The sequence below is a fragment of the Mustela nivalis genome, assembly GCF_964662115.1.
Source record: "Mustela nivalis genome assembly, contig: HAP1_SCAFFOLD_868, whole genome shotgun sequence".
Taxonomy (NCBI): Eukaryota; Metazoa; Chordata; class Mammalia; order Carnivora; family Mustelidae; genus Mustela; species Mustela nivalis.
In genome coordinates, this window is record NW_028135796.1 from 21,206 (window position 1) to 46,148 (window position 24,943).

The 24,943-nt window shown below is 53.2% G+C and overlaps 1 protein-coding gene across 1 annotated transcript in view; it reads right to left on the reverse strand.

Moving 5' to 3' along the window:
* LOC309857544 (uncharacterized protein) overlaps window positions 1–17,752 on the reverse strand; it is a gene marked incomplete at its 3' end in the record, with an annotated part of 35,662 nt that extends 17,910 nt beyond the window's left edge. The window contains exons 1-3 of the mRNA XM_082750274.1: window positions 17,573–17,752; window positions 12,002–12,175; window positions 8,483–8,670 (exon numbers count right to left, since the gene is read on the reverse strand). Of these exons, the coding sequence (XP_082606400.1) occupies window positions 8,483–8,670; window positions 12,002–12,056 (243 nt within the window). The 5' untranslated portion in view covers window positions 12,057–12,175; window positions 17,573–17,752. The remainder of the gene's footprint in view (window positions 1–8,482; window positions 8,671–12,001; window positions 12,176–17,572) is intronic.
* Between the last annotated feature and the right edge of the window lie 7,191 nt (window positions 17,753–24,943).

Genomic DNA, 24,943 nt, shown 5'->3' on the forward strand with positions numbered 1-24,943 from the left:
ACCTGACGCCAGGTCCTCTCCCCCATGTCTCGTCTGAGCTCCTAAAGCAGGACTTACACACAGTAAGCACTTACTAAGTTCCTTTGGTTAGGAGGAACCATGCAACGGGAGGCAGGCAGAGGCTGGCAAGACCACCTCAGTTCCTCACCCACAGCAGCTCAAAGCCCTGCTTGAATCCGGCGGGCTACAGTGAGGAAAATCTCGGGCCCTTCAGGGCTGCATTGGCCGAGGGCAGGACAGGGTTGAAGACTAAACCAGTGTCCTTCTTGCCAGTGACACAGGCATCCAAAGCCAAAGGGAAGGAAGAGTCAGAAGTAAAAATTCTCGATTCAACAGTATCTCTTAATCCCATGGTCTCAGATCTTGGCTGCCAAACCACTAAGGAGCCTATTGACCCGCCGACCAGCCACGAGGCCAGAACAGACTCCGTCCCTCTGTGCTTCCAGAGCTCAGGAGAGCCAGCCCGCCTGGAGACCACCCTGGAAAAGGAACCTAACATTCCCTGCAGAGGCCCAATGCCAGGGCTGCCCTTGGTCCCAGTGCACAACACTGCTCAGGAGAAACCGTTACAATGTTTCTAGAACACACAGAGTGCAGTTGGGACAAGAGTCAGTGGGATCCTGGCATGGTAAGTGAAGATGCTAGGCGCAGCAACCACAGACTGGCACTGGACACGGACAAAGCCCTTGGTGACTCCTGGATCCAAACACAACCCCCTGCCCCCCGTGTCCCACTGGCCCAATGCCTCCAGCAGCTGAGGTGGTGCCTGGGATAAAGGGAGACAGAGGGGGCATGTGGAGGAACCCCTCCCCTGCTGCAGACTCATTGGGGCTGTCCGGAGTTCTGTGGTGCCTTCCCTCTCCTCCCCCCAGGGAAAGAGAGGAAACCTCCCTGGTCATAAGCCCAAGGCAGCCTTCCAGACTGACATGGACTGAGCGAGCCTTGACCACGTCGGCTGCAGCACGTGCACCCCACTGACAGCACACAAGCCTCCCGGGACCACCAAAGGGTAAGCAGGAACGTCTGCTGGACAGAGGCCAGCTCTGGGATGGGTGGCGGTGGATCCCATCAGAGTCTGCAGAGTTCACAGCAAGAACCCAGGGCTGAGGGGCACCTGGGAAGGAAGGACCACCCACCCATGCCAGGGTGCTGCCACCAGAGTCCCCGAGAATCCCCGAAGCGTCCCAGAGAGAGAGGACCAGCTTGGACGCAGCCCACCCCGAGCCCCAGCCCCCGGGGGCTGCCCTCCCTCAGCTCCCCCAGTGGTGGAGAGGGGGCGTCCTTGGCCCCTGTTGCCCACGCAGCTGTCGCACCCCACGGGATACCGGGCTGAATGGGGGCTGGAGATGCAGCTGGACACCAGTGAGAGCAGTGGAAGGTCCGGCGCACACCCACCTTGGACGGCAGTCCCTCAGAATCAGGGAGCACCGCGCAGAGCCGTCAGCATACCGGGCGCACGCATTTCCCGTCTCTCGCGGCCTCGGGGGCGTGGGCTCTGCAGACTCTGGAGCAAGTCCATCCCGCAGGCCGCAGGAACTAAGCCCAGCTCTGCCGCCTCAGCCACGCCAATGGAGGCGAAGTGCGCAGCCGCCCGTGACACCCACAACGAGGGGCTCGAAAAAGAGTCACGGGGTGATTCAACGGGCTGAGCTGGAAGGCATGGGGTGTCCTTAGCCGAGCTCTCTCAGCGCCTTGGCAGCCGGCCTGGGGGAGCAGGCGGCTGGGCGCAGGCCGGCCGGGCGCCTCAGGGACATCCTGCTCCGCAGCTTGCCACGCTCCCTGTGAGCGCCTGCGGACGTTGCCGGCGTATTTCCGGCACTTCCGGCGTCCTGCCCGCACTTCCGGCTGCGCCCATCCCATGCGGCCGGCTGGCCTGGATACTTAAGGCACTTCCGGGCCGGCCCTCTGATGCCCCTAGCGGGTGTGGACACCCCTGCACTTCCAGCAGCGTGGGGAGGACCGGCTGCTGCTGTGGTCCCGCCTCTTTGTGTCCATAGAAATTTTGTGTTCCATAGAAACACAAAATGTCTGGGACGCCTGAGTGGCTCAGAGGGTTAAGCCTCTGCCTTCAGATCAGGTCATGATCTCAGGGTCCTGGGATCAAGTCCTGCATCAGGCTCTCTGCTCGGAAGCAGGGAGCCTGCTTTCCCCTCTGTCTCTCTGCCTGCCTCTCTGCCTACTTGTCATCCCTCTCTCTGTCAAATAAATAAGTTAAAAAATGTTAAAAAAAAAAAAAAAAGAAAAGAAACACAAAATGTCTTTGTGTTCCATAGAAGTTTTAGGACTGTTTCGAGCAGCTCTGTGAAAACTGCTGATGGAATTCTGTTAGGGATTGCATTAAATTTTTTAAGAAGATTTTATTTATTTCTTTAACAGAGAAAAATCACAAGTAGGCATAGAGACAGGCAAAGGGCGGGGGAGGGGGGAATCAGGCTCCCCACTGAGAGAGAGCCTGATGCAGGCCTCGAGAACCCTAAGATCCCGACCTGAGTTAAAGGCAGAGGCTTAACACTGAGCCACTCAGGCACCCTAGACATTTAATGGATCTAACTGACTTCCATATCGAGCAGGTGCTAGGTTCTCGCTTAGTCCAACGTGCCTAATTTAATTAATTATATAACAAAACATCTTTTGAATCAATAAAGTAAATTCAAATGGTTTTCTGATTCTTGACATTCTGACACTTTGTGGTGTGTAAAGCAGTTAAGTTAAAGTCAGTTTTTCTATTTTTTCTGTCTAATAATTGAGTCACCTAACCTTTCCTCCATAGAGTGAAAATTCAGGAAATCTGCCATGATCAGGGAAGGTCTTTGGCAGCCACAGTCTCCCACCTTTCCGTCTTTGCCTGGATGAGCAGCCAGCCAGAAGTTGTTTGGGTCTTTTTCATCTTCATAGGGATCTTGATGAGGATGCCCTTCAATTATCCCTGTGAAGGTTTCTAACCTTTGCCAAACTTCAGCACCTCCAACCACACCATGTAGTTATTTCTTATCCCTACAGCTAAATGAAGCCAACCATATCAATTTTATTCTCAGGGCATTTTTACAGCAATGCCAAGTGCTAGCAAACATAGGAGTCAGCTTTTGAGGCAAAAGAGGGGGAAAAGGTGAATGTCTTTCAGGGAAAAACATTTCCTTGTATAGCCTCATTGACACCAGAGATAAGGACAGAGAAACATGCTTCTGTCAACACGAGTTTAATTGGGTGATATTGATCCCGAGAAAAAGAATGCAAAGGACCCTGCAACAAATCACCCAAAAGGAGGCGGATGTTACTTTCCTGAGACATGTACTCTGTCCTCTTTACTTGCTCAAGCAGCTGCATAAACCAGGGAGAAGAGGTTGACACAAAAATCTTATTTGGAATTGACTGAATTTTGGCAGAAAACATGTCCCAAGATAACTATTTCATGATGGTCTTTGGTTGTCTTGGGGAAAATTTAGTTTCGCTGAGAGGGCCCAAGAATATGTTGATGGTGGAGTGCTTCTTCAGAACTTCAAATTGTGAGAAAGGTAGCTCTTCAAACTTCATTGATTTTATTCATGCTAATTTATTAATTAATGCTGATTTTAGTCAGTAACTTGAAATATCATTTTTCCTCACTGGCTATATGATGGTTAGTTTTATGTGTCAGCTTAGTTGGGGTCTAGGACCCACCTATTTATTCAGGCACAATCCAGGTGGTGCTGTGAAGTTGTTTGGTAGATGTGGTTAATAACAACAATAAGTTGACTTGAAATGAAAGAGATTGTTCTCAATAATGGAGATGGGCTTCATCCAATCAGCCAAAGGGACTTAAGAGCAAAAACTGAGGTTTCTCAAAGAGGAAAGAATTCTGTGGGTCATGACCACAGCATCAAACCCCACCTGAGTCTCCAGAATGATGGCCTATCCTATGGATTTTCATGTGCCAACCCCACATCCCATAAGCCAATCCCTTGACTCTTTTCATTTGGAGAATCCTGATACAGTTGCTATCCAGCATGTTTTTTTAAGAAGTTACCACTACTTACACATAAATGGAATGATAAACCATACTCACAGATTGGAAGAATTAATATTAAAATGTGGATACTACCCAAAGCCATCTAGAGATTCAGTGCAATCCCTATCAAAATACCAATAGTACTTTTGACAGAACTAGATTGAAGTATCCTGAACTTTGTATGGAACCACAAAATACCCCAAATAGCTAAAGCAATATGACAAAGAAGAACAAAGCTGAAGGCATCACAGTCCCAGAGTTCAAGATAAATTGCAAAGCCATCATAATCAGGGCAGCATGACCTTGACACAGAAACACACACTCTTTTTTTTTTTTTAATTTGATTTAATTCTTTCAGTGTTCCAAGATTCATTGTTTATGCACCACACCCAGTGCTCCATGCAATACATGCCATCCTTAATACCCACCACCAGGCTCACTCAACCCCCAACCTCCTCCCCTCCAAAACCTTTAGTTTATTTCTCAGAGTCCACAGTCTCTCATGGTTTGCCTCCCTCTCCAATTTCCCCCAAATCCATTCCATTCTCCTCCCCTTCTCCCAATGTACTCTCTGTTATTCTTATGCTCCACAAGTAAGTGAAACCATGATAACTGACTCTCTCTGCTTGACTAATTTATTCAGCATAATCTCCTCCAGTCCCATCCATGTTGATAAAAAGTTGGGTATTCATTCTTTCTGATGGAGGCATAATACTCCATAGTGTATGTGTGTGTGTGTGTGTGTGTGTGTGTGTGTGTGTGTGTGTGTGTGTGAAAGAGACAGAAAGGGATGAAGGCAGAATGGACGTTGCACAGGGATGACAACTCCCGAGGCCGCAGTGAGCCAGGCTGGCACACGGGGACGCGTGGGGCTCTGGCCAAGTACATTTATACGCACACATCTATTTTTGAAGGATAGACCAACAACCTGGTTCAAGACCTCATGATTTCTGTTGCTTTATCCACTGCCCCCAGCTCAGCTGCAGGGAACACAGGCTCCAGAGGCGTCTACTCTCAGTACAAGCGCACAGACATCAGAAAACACAACCCGTACCTTTGAAGAAGCCGCCAGAGCTTTTCCTTTCAAAGCATAAACTCCGTCACAAAGCAAGGCATCCGTTCTGGGCTTGCTGACATGTGTGTGGGGCTGCCTGATGCCAGTGCCAGAGAGGGCTGATCTCAGAAGATGCCCCGCGGCCCATGGAGGACAGGAGGCCCCACATGGCAGAAATAGCCGCCATAGCCAAAGAGATGGAGCGTCCGGACACGTCATGTCACCCTTGAGGTGTCCATCCGGGCCTGCGAGAGGAGACACAAGCCTGGCCAGGCTCTGCACCATGATGGGGACATGGGGTGCCAGGGGGGCAGTGAGCGGCTCTTGTCCGCCACACATCCCCTGAGGTGGAGAGCTCCACAGGGTCAGCAGCCAGTCTAGAAAGATGAACCCCTTCCTACGTGTTAGTGCTTCCAAATTGTTTGACTCTGCAAGAAAAGGTTATAAAAACATCACACTGCTTGCCCACGAGGCTGCAAAGTGATCAGAACAAGCTAGTTAGGTGACGTACCCTGACGATAACACGCGCGAGCTCTGACAGGACAGGGACCCATGTCGAGGTCCCAGTGCACCCGTTTCCCAGCTATGTCACTTGCTGAGTTTCTGGAACTTTACAAGCCCAGGCTGGCCCATCTGTGAAGTGCGTCAAAACCAGCGCCTGCCTCACAAGGCGCTAAGTGGCTTGCCACATCAACCCTCTGGCCACATGCTAAGCTCTCAGAACCAATGGCATCACTGGTGCTGCTGAGCACCTCCTCCTGACACGTGGGATTCACCTTCCACGCGAGCACCAGAACACCCTGGACGATCCCGAGTGTGCACAGAAGTGTGGGTACTGGGCTCACATGGCCACGCCCAGGTTCTCACTTATTTACTTAATGTGCCTCTGCACAGAATTCCAAGAAGAATGATAACAGTGGCCCTGGAGGGAACACCCAGCATGTGCCACAAGCCTCCCTAAATGTGTGATGTCCATGCTGGATTCTCACGGTGTCAGGAGGAGCGATGACCATCTGCCCCATGTGACAGGTGAGGGAACAGGGCTGACAGAGCTAAGTGATGCACCCCACGGCAAAGCCATCGTGTGGGAACCTACGATGTGAGCCCAACCAGTCAGACGTCAGTCCACGCTCTTGCTCAACATTGCACGCTGCCTCCCGACCCACTTGGGGACCCCATCTCCTGGCTGTTGGTGGGTGTGGAGAAGGCTTGGGGTGGGGACCACAGCCGACGCACTGGTGGGTCCCGGGGAGCCCCAAAACGGGAGGGAACCACTTTCCTGGCACAGCCAACCAGACCCAGGCGCTCAGGGGGCAGATCACCCCTACATTTAAAAGCCCCTGAAGGCTCCATGCTTCCCAGCACCATGCAGTGGATTTCCCTGGGACATCAAGAAAAATCAGACTGTGTGCTAAGAAAGATGGGAAACTGAAGGGGGAACCAGATGACAGAGGGCAAGGGGCAGAGTCCCTGGGGATGACAACGGGTGCCCCGTGACAGCATGACTCCTCCTTTCAAAGACCGCATATGATTCCAGTAAGGCTGAGGAAACAGCAACATCTGATGCATCTGGATAATCTTCCATGAATCCTTGCCTGGTACCCCGAACCATCGTTCAACCTGGCCCCGTTTCTATCAAGACTCGAAACACAAAAATCCTTCAGTCGGCGCTGTGCCTCTTGGTTCTGAATCACAGTTTTGGCATCTTTGCCCAGTTAGCAGTTCAAGATCCCACGAGTGCTTCCACCAGATACTTTACAGGGAGAGCAGACATGCGAGGATTATTAAACACATACACATGGTGTACATACATGTGTACATGTGCATGTGTACACACACACACATGCACGCAGCCATGCATGCGCACACTCGCACACCAAAACCTCAGAGGAAAGGCCACTGTGGCCTTTGTGGCAGCGGTCACTCTGGCCATAGCCCTTGCTGGCGGAGGACGAGGCTACACTCCAGTTCTATGTTCCAACCTTAGCTACCAGCTACTAACACTAGGGTCTGTTTCATTTGCTCCCTGCAGATCCTCCAGACTCCACAGAAACAGCTCTCAAAGCTTCAAAATGAAGCTTATCGGAAGGTAACCGATTGAAAAACATTTAAACAAAACTTGTCAAAATCTTGAAACAGGCATCTTGGACTGATAGAATCGTAATCATGACACCGTCCACCCAATCTAGTTCTGGCTTTCTGAGCAACGAGACACCCCCAGGCCCAGAGGAGCCCCTTTCCTTATGGCCCAGGCTCACCTCTACCTGCCTGCACTTCTGGACATGGGGGACACCGCATCCCTGCAGGTGAGGGTCCCCAGAGTTAACAGGTGAAAGTACTGGGTGCTCAGTTATATTTGAATTGAGAATTTAACAAATGAGTTAAGTCCCATGCAATATTGAGAGTACGCTCAAATTAAGAAATGATTTGTCATTTATCTGAAATTCAGCTTTTACCAGGCATACCGTGTCTTACCTGACACATGCACTGGAGGCCCAACCCCAGGGACCTGGGACGGGTGGGGGCCGGACTCACGAGAGCATGCCTGCTGCTGTCCCAGGGGCCCCCACTTGCCCTTCCCCCAGCACTGCTTTAGGACGCCCCCCTGGCCTCTTTTGGCTGTCAGCACTCCACACAACCCATGGTCCAGCAGCGTCTTCCCTGCTGCATGCACACCCTTGAAAGAACGTCATGTGGTCGTGTCTTGTTTCCAGGAAAAGCTCCAGGGGCCTCCTAACTGGAGCCTGCTTTTGTTTTCCTCTTCCCCCTCGTAGACCCGTCCTGCACGCTGTGCTCAGAGGCCCACATGCAAATCAGTGTGTGTGCGTCAGTCATAATTTCAAGACCCACATGAAACTGAGAGCTGAACCAGTATGCCCACCTTCGCTAGCAGGAAACCCCTCAGACCCCGACCTGCTGCTGTCCCTGGATGCCCTGTCCCCTCACTACTGCGAACCACTGCTCAGGGAAATGACACACATTCGAGGAGAACAGGAAGAAAGGAGCCGTCAGCTCCAGGCTTCCCAGCGTGTGCCAGCCACGGCTCAAGCCCAGCCATAAAATGCACAGGAACAGGGAGAAGCACGGACAACACAATAAAGCAAGGAGAAAATGAATGACGCCATAATACAGTCTGTTTTCATTTCATGCAGAGAAAATTAATTTTTTAGGACATTTCACTTAACTTGGCAATATTTTACGGTTTAACCTCTGATGCCTGAAGCGCCTCTCTTTCATGCCCTTCAGCCTCAGACGGGGGAAGCCCGTTTTACGACTAGCTGTAGGTCCTGCCTCTTGGGGGATGACCAGCCTCATGGCCCAGCTCAGGGCCGTGTGCACTCAAAGGAAGGGGAGTTGCGCTGACCAGGATTCCCAGCTCATCACCTCCCGCAGGAGCACCCGCTGTAACTGTGAGTCACCCTCCTGAAGAGTGGACACATTACTTTCCAGAGCAAGGAACCGGCGTGGGCTGGTCGACCAGATGAGGCTGTGTAGGCACTCGAGGTGCTCGGCCCCCTCCAACTTGTACCCAGGGCAGCAGTGGTAGGAGATGACATCCCCACGGGGAAGGAGGTCTGCAACTCGGAGATGTTCGCGTAGCCATTGGAAGAGGCAAGAGGTCTCAGGCAGCCTGTGGCGAGGAAAAGAGGAGGGACGGTCGCACTTGGTCCCCTCTGCACCAACGAGACCCGCAAAACCCTGGCCCCCTGCCCGCCACCAAGGGCTCTTCAGCCAGACGCCCGTAACCACTTTCCTGTTCGATTCATGTCGCAGAATTTGGCGTCATGCTTGCAAACCACACAGAGAGGCCCAGGGGAAGATGGAGGAAGTGAGGGGGGTACAGCTGGGATCAGGGAGCCCCAGACACACCTCAGAATCATCCGGGAACCTTTAAGCAACACAATCCTGGCTGCGAGCCCTAGGTCTATGCACAGCCAGGGCACCCCGAATTTTTTAAATCTCCCCAGGTGATGCTAACATGCTCCTGGGGGTGAGAAGCACTGAGGTGCTGTGCAGCAAACATACACCCCAACTGTTTCAACAATGGGGACACCTGGGGGGTCTGAGGAGGTGGCAGCAAAAACACCCTTCCCCTGCTTGGACTGTGAGGCAGGGGCCTGCGGACCCCGTGTGATGCTACGTGAAGATCAATTTGCATTTTAGGTGCACTTGACATGGTTCTCAGCCTTGAGAACTACCCAGAAAAAGGGTGTCTCAGAATACACCCCACTGGGCCCCCTCCCAAGGAGCTCCTGGTCAGGGTCTGCGCAGAGCCCAAGGACATGCACGGCAGGCATGGGGCTGGGTGTCGCAAGCCCCCACGCACACCCAGAATTCTCCATGCTGTCTGTGTTCCCACACTTCTGCTTCTGCCAAACGGAAGCTGCTTTTCCGTGTTGAAACCTGTGCCTGGGGAACATTCCCAGGGGCACAGAATCCCGTTCTGTGTGGCCCCCGCTGCGATCCTGGCATTTCCTGTCGGGGTCAGTGGTCTCACTAGAGGAAATAATGACTCTGCAGAGCTGGGGCTCTTCCCGCGGAGAACTAATTGTGTGTGAAGTAAATAACGTATAATGGAAATCCCGACTCTCCCTTCCAGTCGCCGAGCACGGATCACAGCATGCCCATGGCAGCAGGTGTCTGAGCTCTGCTCCCGAGCTGGCTTGCTTTGACATTCTGAGCCTCGAACGGCTTCATGCTCCGCCGACTGCCCTGGTCAGTGAGCTGGTACGTGGGATCGATGTTTCGGCGTGAGACCAGAGAGGCCAGGGCAGCCCTGGCATGCAGAACTTAGGGAAATGCTCCCTTTGGGGCTGACAGTGTCCCGTGCCACAGAGATCCACGGGCCTACTACCACACAGGCCACATCTGAGACACGTGGCCACATCCTTTCTCCACGGCCTGGAAGGATTTACCCGTTGAGCTGAACATGAACTGTGTTCACAGGAAAAGTGAAGTGTCGGGGAGGAGGGGGAGATTGGGACTCAGGAATAAACAGAATCCGTGACTGAGAAAAGTAAGACAAGCACGTCAACATGAACAACTGACCGTATCAGAGTCCCTAAGTGCTGTTCAAATGAGCTGGCACAAGGGACAGTGCCTGCGGCTCCTCCCAAGAAGGAGTGTCATTCCTGGCCACTCCCACAGAGAAGCTGGAGTCCCCTGAGTATAAAACGGACAGACCCACAGTGAACAGCAGGTGCGTCTGGACACTGCTCTCCAAAACACAAAGTTCCCAAGGAAAACATGGCCTTGGAACATGCCCGCCTGCTTGCCTGCCCCAAAAGAAGCCAGAAGGGGTTGTAACTGCAGTAGTAAACCAGGGAAAGAGAGACATGCTCCTTGGCTGGGGACAGCCCATCCCAAGCATGGCAGCAGACACCAGGCTTTGACACAATAGCTTGGTGCAACCTCTATTTACACTTCCAGGCAATGGCGAGCCGGCTTGTCAGGCTCTCTCCCCCGGATCTGGGAGTGCAAAGAAAAGCCACAGGACGAGACGTCATGCTAAGGGCCAGTCATGCTCCCCGTGGCGCTCCGAGGTGTCAGGCCATCTAATGCCGCCAGACCCCTCACGCCCATGCCATGTTGGGCAGTCACTGCTTGGGCAGCCAGGCCCCTACCTGCCTCTGCATGGAGATGAGTTCAGGGCACAGAGCAGGGGACATGCCCTGAGGGAGGGTGGTGTGGGTGACGGTGCTATCCGGGGAAGGGCACCTTCCGAGAGCAGCCAGCCGGCTCTGGGCGACGCTCTGAGATGCAAGCGCAGGGTGGTGGACAGAGCAGAGCAGGAGGCCACACCTGAGCCCCTGATGAGGATGCCACCCTCGGGCATTTCTTAAGAAATAATAGGGACCAAAAGAACTCGTAAATAGGTGCACGGAATTTGCAAGACCTAAGAGGGAGAAATCTCTAGAAAGGGCAGGAGAACAGGGGACAGTGGGGGATGCAGGATTCATGAAGGCAGAGGGGGCTGGCATCCGAGGGAGCGTTCTTGGCCCCGGGAAGGAAAGGGACCAGTCGTTGGTAATGTTCACGTGAATATTCAGCCCAACCTCAGATCACGGTGACAACTCTCCACAGCCTCCCGAGAAGTGCCCCCAGAGCACATGTATCCCTGGAAATGTCATCTGTGCAGGCTACGTGGCACAGGGAGTTTGAGCAGAGAAGCTCACAAAGGGGTGGCCTGGCCGCCCTTGGTCCTCCCGATCCAGAGCCTCTGTTTCTGCAAAGGGCCATGTAGGACTCTTAAGCCCTCACAGAAGGAAATAATTCATTTCCGACCCCGGGGCACGCAGAGTAATATCAGAGCCTGCCAGCCATGACCTAGAGCCCAGCGCTAGCATTCGTCTCAACCGGAACACGCCAAGTCTCCGGCGCAAACAAGCCTCCTCCCCGAAGAATGAATTATGCACTGGCTTTCAAGTCACATGTCAAGAAAATAAAATCAGAATTAATGTGCACGGAAGGACTTATTTTCACAAACAGGGTCCTCCGTGTTGGCCCAGGCAAATGTTAAAAAGGCAAGAGGATTCTTATTTACTGGGTAGTTTGGATAAAATCTGAATTTGATTATTTTTCTGCTCCTCATGCATTATAAAAATGGATAACGTTAAGAAAAAATAGCCTCTGTAAAGATGCGTCTTTAATCTACCCTCACCACCACTGAAATAAGTATAAACGTTCTGCTGTTTTCATTAAAAATGCCATAGTTCATCATCGTGCTCACAGCCTGGTTACAAAATGCCTATTTCTTAAAAGACTTTTGGTTCTCGGTGTGAAGGAGAAGTCAACATGCTCAAGAACAAGGGCTCTTCTGGTCTGGGCTCTCACGATGGGCACGAGGGGCTGTTGGGGACCGCAGGGAGGGTGTGCGGATGCCAAGGCCAGAGCCGGTGGGCCCTGCTTCCCTCCACGTCCCAGTGGAGAGACACACACGTGTTCCCAGCCCGCGCCCCTACCTTGACAGAGCGGCAGGTTGTCCCACGTCCCGTCATCACGGCACAGAGAAACCATGTTGTACAGATCAGGGTAGCGGATCTTGAATCCCTCGTGACAGGTGACGATCAGCTTGTCTCCGTGTCTGTATGTCCTGTTATGAATCTCAGCATCGTCGATTTGAGGGATACGGCAATCTGCAAAGGTGTAAAATGGACACGTTATTTTTTTAAATTTCAGCCTGTTGTGCTTCCCAGCTTGGCACAAAGCTCTTCTTTTCGGACCTGGCCTCAGGCTTCCCTGTGATAAAACGCCCTCGCACACGGACTGCTAGCCCCTGGTCTGGAGGGGACTGAGGACAAGATGTCCCAATCCAGCCATGAAAGGAGCTTCACCTCCAGCCTGGAACCCTTCACACCTCACAGTGGAGCCTCAGGCGATTTTGGAATTAAGAGAGGAAGGACAGAGCTAGGGGCTCACAATGACCTGCTAAGTGGTCCCACCCAGCCTACCGCCTCTGCCTTGGGGCAGAAGAAAAAAAAAGGCCTTGCAGAACAGTGGGGACAAGCTGGGGCCACACCGGCCGGCACCTCCCTCCTACCGGATCTGCTCCACGGGGTAATAACATGGAAGCACATGCAACCACCAACACCACACAGCCCCCCACAGGTAGGTGACCTGCTTCTTGGAAGCAGGTGGGAGCAGAATACAGACTCGGAAAGGGTCTGTAGCCCAGCATCAGGGGCGCAGGAACAGGAAGTCCACACAGAACGTGATTGAGAGATAAAATACAGTGGATAAATTATAACCCTCCACTTCGAACATGGTCTCCTCCCAATTCCGCGTGTGTCCCCACATAACCTTGTGCAGCCATCCCCGGAGGCGTACAGAGGGGTTGCGCTCCAAGCTTCGCAAGTTTTAAAAATGAAACAAAATCCAAGCACAGCATTTCGACAATCACAGAAACTTTCTCCAAGAGTATCTCAATGCTGTAAGACTGGGTTTCTCAGCCACTCCCGAAAGCCTTCTGAATCAGCCATATGGTTGGAATGGTGGGAGACTTGACCATGAACTGCTGGCTCTGAGGCCTGAGCCCAGGAGTCCTGAGGCTGCGGAGGGAAGGGACCCAAGCAGCCCATGGCCGGGAACACAGGTGGGTTTAAAAAGCACATCCCAGGAGTTTTGATGTAGGGTTGGGGCTGGGTTTACAGGGACCAATGAAGAATCTGACAACAGACTCTAGAAAACAGGATGACCTCTTCGCAGGGTCAAAGTCAAAGCTTGGGCGTGGCATCTGCCTTCATCTCCAGATTAGCTGGAGAGCAGGGACTGCACCCCTGCATTCTCCCACATGCCCTTGGAACTCCGGGACTCCACACGTGGCTGGCAAAGAAATGTCAAGGAAGTGCGGCCATGGAGCCCCGGGACAACCCCATCAACCCTCTGTCTGCAAATTTCAGCAGGAAGCGTCCTTGATGGAAAACTGTTGTGGTTCTATTTCGACCTCTTATTTTTGAGTTTCAAACTGTGGAAAGGGGTTTCCAACCTCTCACGTTTAACCAAAAATTTTTCTACCAGAATAGACAAATTCCCCCAAAGTCAATGCCAGAATGATCCTGACTGGAGTCACAAGGCAAGTGACAACTTGGCACCACTGCTGCCTTCTTAATGGAAACGGGAAATCACGTTTCTCAGTAGTGCTAACGCAGGCATTACTCAGAGCAAATAAAAACACCTTTATCCAGGCGCCCCTCTGTAAAACCCCAGCTGCCAACTAACCCCATGGTGCTGATTTACGCGACAAAGCCACCGTTCCCCTGACTGGCTTCCGACTTCTCCGGGAGCTGACCCAGGTCCTTAGCAGGCAGCCAGCGTCAGTGAGTAAAGCCAGTGGACAGAAGGGACACTGCGGCCCGTGAGTGTGTGGTCACTGGCTGTGCAGAAGCAGCAGTCACTCACACAGAGTGCCCTGAACTCCTGACCAGATGCCTCTGTCCACAGCCAGGAGCTGGGGGCCACCACGGGGCACATGGCCCAAGGATCCCAGGGCACTATGGCCTCCCAAGTTCTGCTCATGATGGAGTCACCATGGGGACTGGCTGCTATGGAACAGAGACTCGCACTGACCAGGGAGCTGGGAGCAGGCACCGGAGCTATGGCCAGGAGGCCAGGAGGGCTGTGGCCCAGATAAAGGACAGAACAAAACAGACCAGCAGTAGCTTCACAGAAGTCGGCCCCCCAAAGCTGAGCTATGATCCTACCCTTGGCGTCTGGCGCCTGAGCCCCCCACCAGAGGAGGGGAGATAGGAAGACGAGCCTGGCCCAGCCAGGCCATCCTTAGCCGGACGTGACTATGCACTTCATGTCTATGGAAACAGAGAAGCCAGGATCTTTAGTGCCCCAAAACAAATACATATAATCTTCATCAGTTCTGAAGTTTCAAACAGAAATAAGAGAAATTTCCTACAGTATGAGTGCATCCCGTCAGCCAGAAGAATGTTTAAAAGCCGCTCCAAAAATGCCATTACCAAGGATGACAGATAAAGCTCCATCGGTATCTGACTCTGGCAGGAGTGGGGATGTGATCAAACCCGACACAGACAGACACAAACGGGCACTTTGGGGATACAGCTGAGAGGGTGCAAAGCTTCCACTTTGAGACATCCTTTCTCCCCAGACCACTGCATCGCTGCATCTGAGTCCTGCTCGTGTAATAGGGGATTTAATAGAAACAAGTCAAAGAGGGGATATTAAGGTGATATTACACAGTTATACCTAAGAACAAATTATTCAATGACATTAGTTAGCATAGAGCAGAGTCCTAAGGAGCAGAAAAGGCAAAGTTCTAAGAATACATACCACGACCAATATTTACTGGCCTTTTTAAATGCCAGTTATATGTGAACATGAACCTGATTCCTTCAAGTGCCAACTCTGACACCCATTCTCCCTAAAAAGTGTTTCCAGGAACATAACTACGTAATCGACCCTGGAGACACAGCATTCATATCCACACAGGAAAGGTGCTGGAAGCCTCGCTGTAAAGGATGGTGTTGGGTTTTGTTTACCCCTGCATTTATAACACCCGGTATTCATCCATCCAACCATCCATCTGTCCACTGGTGACTCGCTGAGCACCCAGCTGCAAGCGCTGGGCACGGAGAGTTAGGAATCCTACCCTCGCTGCATGGAGAAGGCCGCTAACAAGTTAGTAAATCTGCAAGGTAGAGACTAACATGCAGTGATTGCTGCTCGCATGAGGAGGAACGGGTGCTGAGGTCACAGGGACCTACCAGGGGCCCCTGGAATCTGGGTGCATGGGACAGGCACCCTGAGGAGATAATGTTTATGATGCAGGGCCACATGGCAAGGTGGCCTTATCGAGCAGATCTGGGAGAAGACAGCTTTAGGCAGAGGGAGAGTAAGTGCAAAAGCCAGGAGAACACGAGTGTCCTTAAAATCACACAGGAGGAGGGGACGCCTGGGTGGCTCAGTGGGTTAAGCCGCTGCCTTCGGCTCAGGTCATGATCTCAGGGTCCTAGGATGGATTCCCGCATCGGGCTCTGCTCAGCGGGGAGCCTGCTTCCTTCTCTCTCTCTCTGCCTGCCTGCCTCTCCATCTACTTGTGATTTCTCTCTGTCAAATAAATAAATAAAAAATCTTTAAAAAAAAAAAAAAACACACACCTGGCTGGCTCAGTCCCAGGGTCCTGGGATCAAGTCCCGCATCGGGCTCCTGGCTCAGTACAGTGTCTAATTCTCCCTCTGCTCCTGCACGCTCTCTCTCTGACATATAAATAATAAATAAAATCTTTTAAACACACAGACACACACAGGAGGGTCCATGTGTCTGAGACACAGTGAGCAAGGGGAGATGAAGGCCTTCTAACTTGGGGCATACTTCATTAGGTAGTTAGGACAGGACTGGCAAGAGGTTGTCTTTTAGATAAGCTCTCTGTTTCCCAGGATGATAAAACAATAGAAGGCCTTTGTCTCCAGGCAATATTCGCGGAGCCTGCGTGTTCTACTATTGCTGATATGTTCCTGAGCCTGTCTGGGTTTTAAATGCTGAGTATCTTGGGCCAAAGGATTTATCAGGGAAGTTGATCTACAAAACCAAATAAACTTTTCATTACTGAAACCTTATGGAAACCACAGCCTGCATGGGCTGCGCATAGCAGAAAATATTCATTTATTTCTAAAATCCTTTTCAAAATTTGTTTTGATTTTTCAAGAGAAAGCTTGTGTAACCTGCAAGGCTGCAAAGTTAAAGAGGAAAAACCACATGCCTGTCTCAATAAATATAGAGAAGCATCTGTATCAAGGGACACAGACTCCTACCTGCAACACAGGGAGCCACCTTCCCTACACAGCATCCACCCGAGGCCCATAGCACCCGTTCTGAATGGTGACGCTGACCATTATTAATTGAAGGATACTTGACCAACCATGCCCTCTTGCTATTAGGCATAACCACGGTGATTCCATATTTCAGAACTTCCGACAGTGCCGCCAGGGGTGTCCCCGTCTGTCCCCACACACCGTGGTCACAGTACCACAGACAGTACTCCCGGGCGCATGTTCCTTCCTGCGACCCACCTCACAGCTGGAGCTCTCTCAGCCCTGCTCAGCCACCACTCCCATGTTCGTTCCAACGCTTCTCTTACTTGTTCATTTGTTTTGTTGTTGAGATTCCACCTGTCACACACACACCTGTCCTTCTCTGTGTGATTTAGTTCACTTTACTTCTTTGTTTTAATTTTGACTCTTTTAGAAAAAGACCTCAAAAATAAAAGCAGAGACCATGCATGCTCTCAGCTTGGGGAAGCCTTTGCCTATGCTCAGTGACAGTCGAGTTCGGTGCTTCGAAGACTTCCATAAACACGGTCTATGCTAATTCCGAAAAACAGTGAGCTGTCAAGGTCAGGAAAGCTCCATCCACACCCACGGTCAGGGGTGGTGGGGAGAGACGGAGCCCTTGCCCGCACCGGCACTGCCTCCCTTGCGTCAGCCCAACCTGCCGCGGAGACAGTCAGCCCCCTGCCCGCCGCCAGGTAACCTCTGAGCAGTGTTCTAAACTCACACACACCCACGCAGCATGAAGCACACAGAGCAGACACCGCCACGCTTGCCAGAGGTAGGCAGATACCGCGCCATGACGAGAGACCATAGGGTAACTGCTGGAAACAAATGCCCACTGTGCCGCCCTGTCTCCCTATCAAAACCCGCCTGGAACAGACGCCACAGTGACTGAGTGGATCTCCCGAGTACCACACGTTCCTGCCTCCACGGGCAAGTCTGAGCAGCACGTACTCTGCTTTCTCAGGCGCCGGGGCTGGGAGTGCGCGGCTGGCTAGGGACGCAGCAGTGAGCACCCCTGGTGTGACCTGAGCTGCTCTCCTGCCTCGACAGAAACCAGGACCTGGGTCGTCATTGAGGTTGAGGAGGGACACGGTGACTTGTGACACCGAGCCTCCTTTGCGCCCGGCCTGGCCACAATGCTCTCCCGCCAGCATGTGGGGTGGGCCCCTGGGCTGACGCGGCTGGTCCCCACAGCCCCACGAGCAGCCTCCACGGACGAGGGGGGCACTTTACCTTCTTGTGCACAGAAGGGCTTATCACTGGGGATCCAGCCGAGGGTTCCATTGAGATGTCTCACACACAGCCTCTTTGTAGGGCCCTGGAGCGTGAACCCGTCTTGGCAGTGAAACTGGGTGACAGACCTTTCAAGGAAAAGCCCTCCACCGGGTGTCCTGAAGCCATTCTCAGGGACACCGGAAGGTCATCGAACCCTACATTGACAGAGAGAAGAAAAGGAGCCTCTAAATATGTGCTTCCGAGGCTGGGAGCCTTCCTGCATCCGTGACGGACACTGTCACACACCGCCAACACCTAGCCACTCCAATCAGCCCAGAATGTCCGCATTCTGCCGTGTGCCACACTGGCTTCTTGCTTAGAACAGCGCCCGGAGCGTCCTCCATCCCCCGGCCGACCACAGCCCTTCATGGAGGCTCGGGGAGGAGCAGGGGAGAAGGAAGCCACACAGGGAATGACGCCGTGCAAGACGCTGCAGGGGGGTGAGGCGGGAGGGTCAGGGAGGAGGCATGGACTCTGAGCCACCCAGCAGGCCAGACGACATTTCAGGGACAGAACCAAGGATGTAGGACTGGCAGGGCTGGCATTCTCACAGGACAGGCCTGAGCCACCAACACTCGTCTCCTCCCCGGCCCTCAGCCTGGCCCCTCCCGCCAGGCCTCCTCCGGACTTCCCGAGGATCTGGGTACCTTCCAAACCTCCCAGCCACCCATTCTGTGCTCCAACTAGAGCTCAACCGCCACGGGTGCTGAGCTGGGAGCCCTCCAAGGACGAGTCACCTGTTCATCTTTGTGACCCTCAGAATCCGCCGCTGCCCCACGTCACCCCCACGCATGTCCCAGGGAGGAGCAAAGGCCCACAGACTCCCACAGACTCCACAGTCACCCCACTTGGGAAGGGGTGACCCTCGACAGCTGGGCTATGTGGAAGCAACGTGGATCCACAGAGCAGGCTGGGCGTCCTGAGGTCCACAGATGACCCAAGGAGGGGCCGGGATCAGCACTGCTGGGGGCGGAGAGCAGGGACATGGCTGGCTTCATGTCTTCAGTCTGCAGCAGAGTGGAGGTGCCCCCTCCGTGGGGGCTGGTCGACATCAGCCCCCAGAGTCTGACACCCTTAGGGTAGCCCCAGGGGGCTGGGATACATGCAGGGAGCAGGGGAGGGCTGAGGCCCCCAGGGAGCCAGCCAGAGGGAGGACGGTCCTGCGGGGACCAGTGGAGTGCGGATGGTGGAGCTCAATCCCAGGATAAAGGACGGCTCTGCCAGGCCGGGCAGAACCCTTCTAGCAGGACCCCCAGGGACAACGAAGGGGAGCTGGAGACGGACCCTGACCGCCGCATGTGGGCCCAGGGCTGGGACTTGATGCAGGCAGCAGAGATGTGAAGGAGTGGAGACTATTGTGCTGTTTTGGTTGTTTTAGGTGCAGGGGATACAAGCTGTAACGTTAGTGTCAGGGACACAACACAGTGGTGCAACAAGTGTGCATGTTACACTGCGGTCACATGAGCATGGCTGCCATCTTATCGCCACTTCACTTCACTGTGACAACAGCACTGACTGTGTTCCCGTGCTGTGCCGTTCCCTCCTGGGACTTATTCATCCCATTCCTGGAAACCGGACTTCCCTCTCCCCATTGTCCATCCCTCTCTTCCCTCCCCTCCACAACCACCAGTCTGTTCTCTGTACTCAGGGCTCTGCTTCTCCTCTTGTTTTGCGTTTGAGATACCACAAAATCTTAAAGTATTTCTTCTCGGATTGACTATGTCACTTAACATAATACCTCCTTAGCTCCATCCATGTCCTTGCAAATGACAAGATTTCATTCCAGAATTGATGGCTGAGTAACATTCTGCTCTGTATATACCACACCTTCATTATCCATTCATCCATCAGTGGACACTTGCCTTGCTTCCCTACCCTGGCTACTGTAGATAACGCTGCCATGAACATCGGGGTGCAAGTTATCTTTTTGAATTAGTGTTGTCATTTGCTTTAGGTAAATACCTAGTAGCACAATTGCTGGATCATCAGATAGCTCTATTTTTAACACCTTAAGGAACCTCCATACTGTTTTCCAGAATGCCTACACCAGCTTGCATTCCCACCAACAATGCAGGAGGGATCCCCTTTCTCTGCATCCTTGCCAACATCTGTCGTTTCCTGACTCGTTAATTTTAGGCATTCTGTCTGGTGGGAGGTACTCTCTCTCTGTGGTATTGATTTGTACTTCCCTGATGCTGAGCGATGTTGAAAATTTTTTCATGTGTGTGTTGACCATTTGGACGTCTTCTTTGGAGAAATGTCTGTTCATGTTTTCTGCCCATATCTTGACTGTATTATTTATTCTTTGGGTGTTGTGTGAGTTCTTCATATACTTTGGATATTAACCCCAGAGACTGAGACTTGAACAAAGGCATGACTGAGAGCAGATCGGTATCTCAGCCCCTTCACACCCAGGCAGTGGACGCACTTCCACTGAGCCCTCAGGAGGCAGAAAGACCATCAGAAATGCCTCCCGGACCCCAGCTGCACCAGGATCTGCAAGATGGTTTGTGAAAGGCAGACCCACAGACTAGGCACTCTCTGGGTGGGTGGGGGAAGGGCTGTCCTCCTGGAAAGCTCTCCAAACAGCTCTGAGCAGCCAATCTGGCTCCTGAGAGGGCCAGTAGTTGAGGTATGTGGAGTCTCAAGGCTGCAGGAGAAGTTACTGCATGAATTCAGATGCATGAATTCAGATATCAAAGGGACTGCGGCTGAGGGGAGGGGAAGGGGTTAAGAGAGGCGTCGAGGACAGCTGCCAGGTTTGAGCGCTGAGCCTGCACACAGAGAGAGGGGACGTGGTGAAGACCGGCCTGGGGACCAGTCCCAGTGTAGCAGGTAGATACGATGAGTCTAAGACCTCAGGACACCGAGGCCAGGTGGGGGAGACCAGCTGGAGAGCCAAGTTGAAGCCATGATGTCCTGAGCTGCATGAATGCACAAAGGTGGCAGCTGAAGGCGCAGCTGGACAGCCTCCTGGGAACAAACACAGAGAGAGGATGACACATGCCTCAGACAGAGGCGGGCACTAGGGGCATGAGAACACAAGATGGCCTGAGCAAGGCTGCAGAGGCAAGGGGAGGCGTCTCAGCCACCAGGGCAGGCGGCTGGGCAAAGGCGCAATATGCAGCCGCTGGCTGCAGAGGAAGGATCCGGGACAGCTACAGGGCTGGACTGGCCTGGGGGAGCCTGCCTCCCCATGTGTCAGGGGGAGGCTGCAGCAAATGTGCACTGCCCATTCATAGTGCTGCATGGGGACAGAAGATCACAGGGCACAAGCCATACCTGCATTCGGGCCAAGGGAGGGACTTTCCTGTTACCATATTAAAAATTGAGAGTGAAAGAGATCTGAACCCATGTCCACACAGCAGGGAGAAAGAAAGACTGCAAATGAGTAGCAGATGGGGAAGCAGGTGTGTGGTGGAGAGAGGATCCAGCCCTACAGGAGGGCCTTGACTTCCACCAAGACAAGAAAGGGTTTTTCAGAACCCCCACTGCGGAAAGGGTGGTCCCCATGGTGTATCCACCCTCTGGGACTAGCTCATGGGTACCTCCCCGGGAGCCATCCCTCCCTCTGCAAAGTATGACCAGGAGCCTCTCTTCCCATCAAGGCACCTGTGCCCAGCTCTCCTAGAGCACCCTTCACCCTGGCAGTGTTGTGCTCTGCCTCACAGCCTCTGCCACTGGGCTGTGAACTCCTGGGGTTGGAGAACCATGTCTTATCCTTCACTTCCAGCATGCCACAGGCGCTGCTAATGCAGGACAGAGAGAGGGAGGGTGAGAGGGAAGGAGGGAAGAATAGAGGGAGGGAGGGAGGATGAATGGGAGGATGGATGGTTGGAGCATGGATGGAGGATGGATGGGTGGGTGGGCGGGTGGGAGGAGGGTGGATGCATGGATAGATGGATGGGTGGATGAATGGATGGAGGATGTTGGATGAGGGGACGGTGGAGGATGGATGGACGGGTAGGTGGATGGATGGGTGGGGGGGATGAGGGGATGGATGGATGGATGGAGGATGGTAGATGGATGAGTAGGGTCGGTGAGAAGACAGATAGATGGTGGATGGGGGGATGATGGACGGGTGGGGTGGTGGGTGGGTGAATGGATGGATGGACAGATCAATGACGGATGGGTGGATGGGGGATGATGGAGGGTGAATGGATGGGTAGGTGGGTAGATGGATGGATGGGGGATAGATGGATGGTGGGAGGATGGATGGATGGATGGATGGTGGACGGATGGATTTCACAGATGAGGGAGGCACTAAGTGCTCTCCCCTAGCACAGACAGGCTTTCTCCTACACCTTCTTACCCCCTCCCTTCTTCCACCCTGAGTGGACTGAATTCCTTAATTTTTTTACAACCTTCTTCCCATCCATACCTGCACAGAACGCCCCCTCCTCCGCCCTCTGCAACATAGGGCCAGAGGTGGGTCTGGGTTGGGACTGGACTGAGTCATGTGTTTCTCTCTCAAACACACACTCTTTGGGCAGTCACACCCGCTAACAAATGAGCCACAGTGATCATCAATCACAGGCACAAACCCTCAGCTTGTCACACCCCCTGCCCCAGGCAGAGAGCTATTCTCCAAGAGAGGAGAGATAACTCTCTCAGGTGAGTGCTGAGCCTCTGTGGGTGCCAGCCCTGGATCCATCAGAATGACTCCTGTTCTCACAATAAATAGGACAACTATGCTGTGAGGACAGAGGAATTTCCTCAGGGACCCAGCTCTGTGCTCTCCTTACTTATTCCTTCCCTGCCCCCCTCCCCTGCCTACGAGGGACCACAGTTAGCTTGTGTATCCCTGCATCCAGACAGTCCGAGACTCAAGATGCCACTGGCCAGGCCCAAACAGACAGGAGTGAAGAGCCAGCTGTCAGAAAGTAGGGTGGTGCGGCACCTGGGTGGCTCAGTGGATTAAAGAAGAGCCCTCGGTTCACTCTGGACACCTCATCCCATCAAGCAAGACCACCATCTTCCATGTCTTGCCAGAGCTCCATATGCCACTCTTCAAAGTACCCTGGAGGGTCAGTGACAGTCCCCAGCCTCAGCCACGTCTCCACAGGCTGCTCTGGCATTTCCTGTAACATGGGGATCCATCCACCAGACGCACACCCATGCGGGGGTAGTTGGCCTGCTCAGAGGGTCTGGCTCTGGGAACCTGCCCACCTGGGCTCCAAATTCTGCTTTACAATCCAGCAGCCACATCTTAGGAAGGAAACAGAGTTCACAGGATGATTTCTAATGTTTCTTTTGGGGGACGTGGAAGGAAAAGGGAAGATCCCATTTTAGTAAGTCCCGGAGAGAGTATCCCCTAACAGTTCCTCCTAAATTCAATCCAGAACACAACACGTATGTACAAGAGACATTTCATATATGTCAACTTTACTGGGCCTGGGGTACCCAGACATTTGGTCCCACAGTATTCTCGGTGTGTCTGCGGGGTGCTTCCGGATGAGATCACCACTGGAGTCAGTAGACTGAGTAAAGCAGACTGCCCTCCCTGACACGAGTGGGCCTCATCCAATCTTGTGACCTGAATAGAAGTAAAGATTGAGTAAGAAAGACTTCTTTCTCTCTGTCTGCATACTCGGGCTGACACATCAGTCCTCCTGCCTTCAGACTCAGACACAGGCTGGAGCGCACATCAGCAGCCCTCCTGGGCCTCCGGCTCACCAAGCGGAACTTGGACTTCCCATCCTGCATCCCTGTGTCAGCCGGTCCCTGGGTGTGTGCGTGTGCGTGTGTGCATGTGTGCGAGAGAAGGAGCTAGTGCTCCTCCTTGGCCCTGTGTTCTCTGGCGAGCCCAGACACATGCAGTCTTCCTAAAGATACACAGGCAAAGACATGAATGCCAGCCGTCCCCACACCCCAGGAGACACTATTTCTCTCTGGACCCAAGTTCTGGGAAGCAGCCTGCAGGGTGGGGCAGCGCTGGGTGCCTGGGTCTGCAAGCCCATCCCAGAATCCCAGCCTGGGACACCCTCCTAGACCCTGGCATCTGTGACCGCCCGAGAGGTCAGAGCTAGGACTGTAACTTGGGTTTGGCTTCGGGCAGAAGGTGAGATCTCCTCTTTCCCTTTCCTTCCGACTAAAAGCAGGGGCAGTGACAGGAATGTGGGTTCTTCACCCCAGAGAATGGCGTCCCAACCTGAGGCTCATTAGGAGGTTTTGAGCCCTCAGGTCTGGGGACTTCGGAGTCTGTTGAAACCCACCAGACCGTTTTACTGTGAGCAACATAAGAGTCGCTGGAAAGAATCATAAAAATAAAAGCGGTGTGAAAAGCAATCTTTGGGCTTATGATAACTGAAAAGTCCTATTCGAGGAAGGAAGACTGTATCAAATGCAGCCAAATCAATATAGAAGTCGGGGTGGTTTCCATTTCTCTGTACACTGCTGGGTGAGTCTTTGGAGGAAGGAACAGAGTAGAGACAGAGAAATTGACTGTGTATGCACTGACTTGGGGAGAGGGTGTTGGGGCGGGTAAGAAAAGGGCATTCCTGCCAAGGTGAAGCTCACATGTCTGCACATCTGAGCCAGATTCCGGAGCCCCCCACACTCACAGTCTGCCCCACGGGTGGGCATGGGACCACCGACAGGCCAGGGTCTAAGCCCTGCCGCACCCTGGAGAGGACGCTGGAGGTGGGGGGTCCAGTACGGTCACTGGGGCCATCTGGCCTGGGGCTCACAGCCACCCCCACTGCTGCCCCAGCAGGCCTTTCATGCAGCGGGGTCACACATCGTCACGGCTTTGCAAGCGCTTCAAGGGAAAGGACAATTTGTCAACGCTTTGGTGTCTCCATACCTGTTCAGAAAGGACTGAGCAAACAGCTGTGGGGAAGGGTTCATCACCACACAGAAAAGTATCCTCGTGGTTCCCCCACCCTGACACCTCCTGGTGCACCGTCTCAGGGAGATGGGGCTGGGGAACCTTTTGCGTGACCTGACACATGCCAACTTGGGGAGCCGGCCATGGAGACCCCACTGACAACAGTACAGTATGGACGACCTGGGCGGTGAGAGCCTCAGGAGAGGTCGTAGCTTGGGGCCCAGGGAGAAGCTCCTGACCCAGAAGCAGCCAGGCAAGGCGCCAGACTCCCGCCCTTGGTGGCCCGGAGTAAAGGCAGGGCAGCCCAATGACCATGCGTAAACCAGACAGTCCCTTCAAGCAACACGACGGCTTCCGTCTGGCGGATCCGAACACACCTGGCTCCTCCTGCACAGTTTCTGCTTCTTCTCCTCACCAGTGAGGGGGACATAGTCTCTGAGATGCTAATGAGTGCGACGGGGCTGTGTCTCAGCCAGGGAGGAGCCCTTCCTCCTGTCATG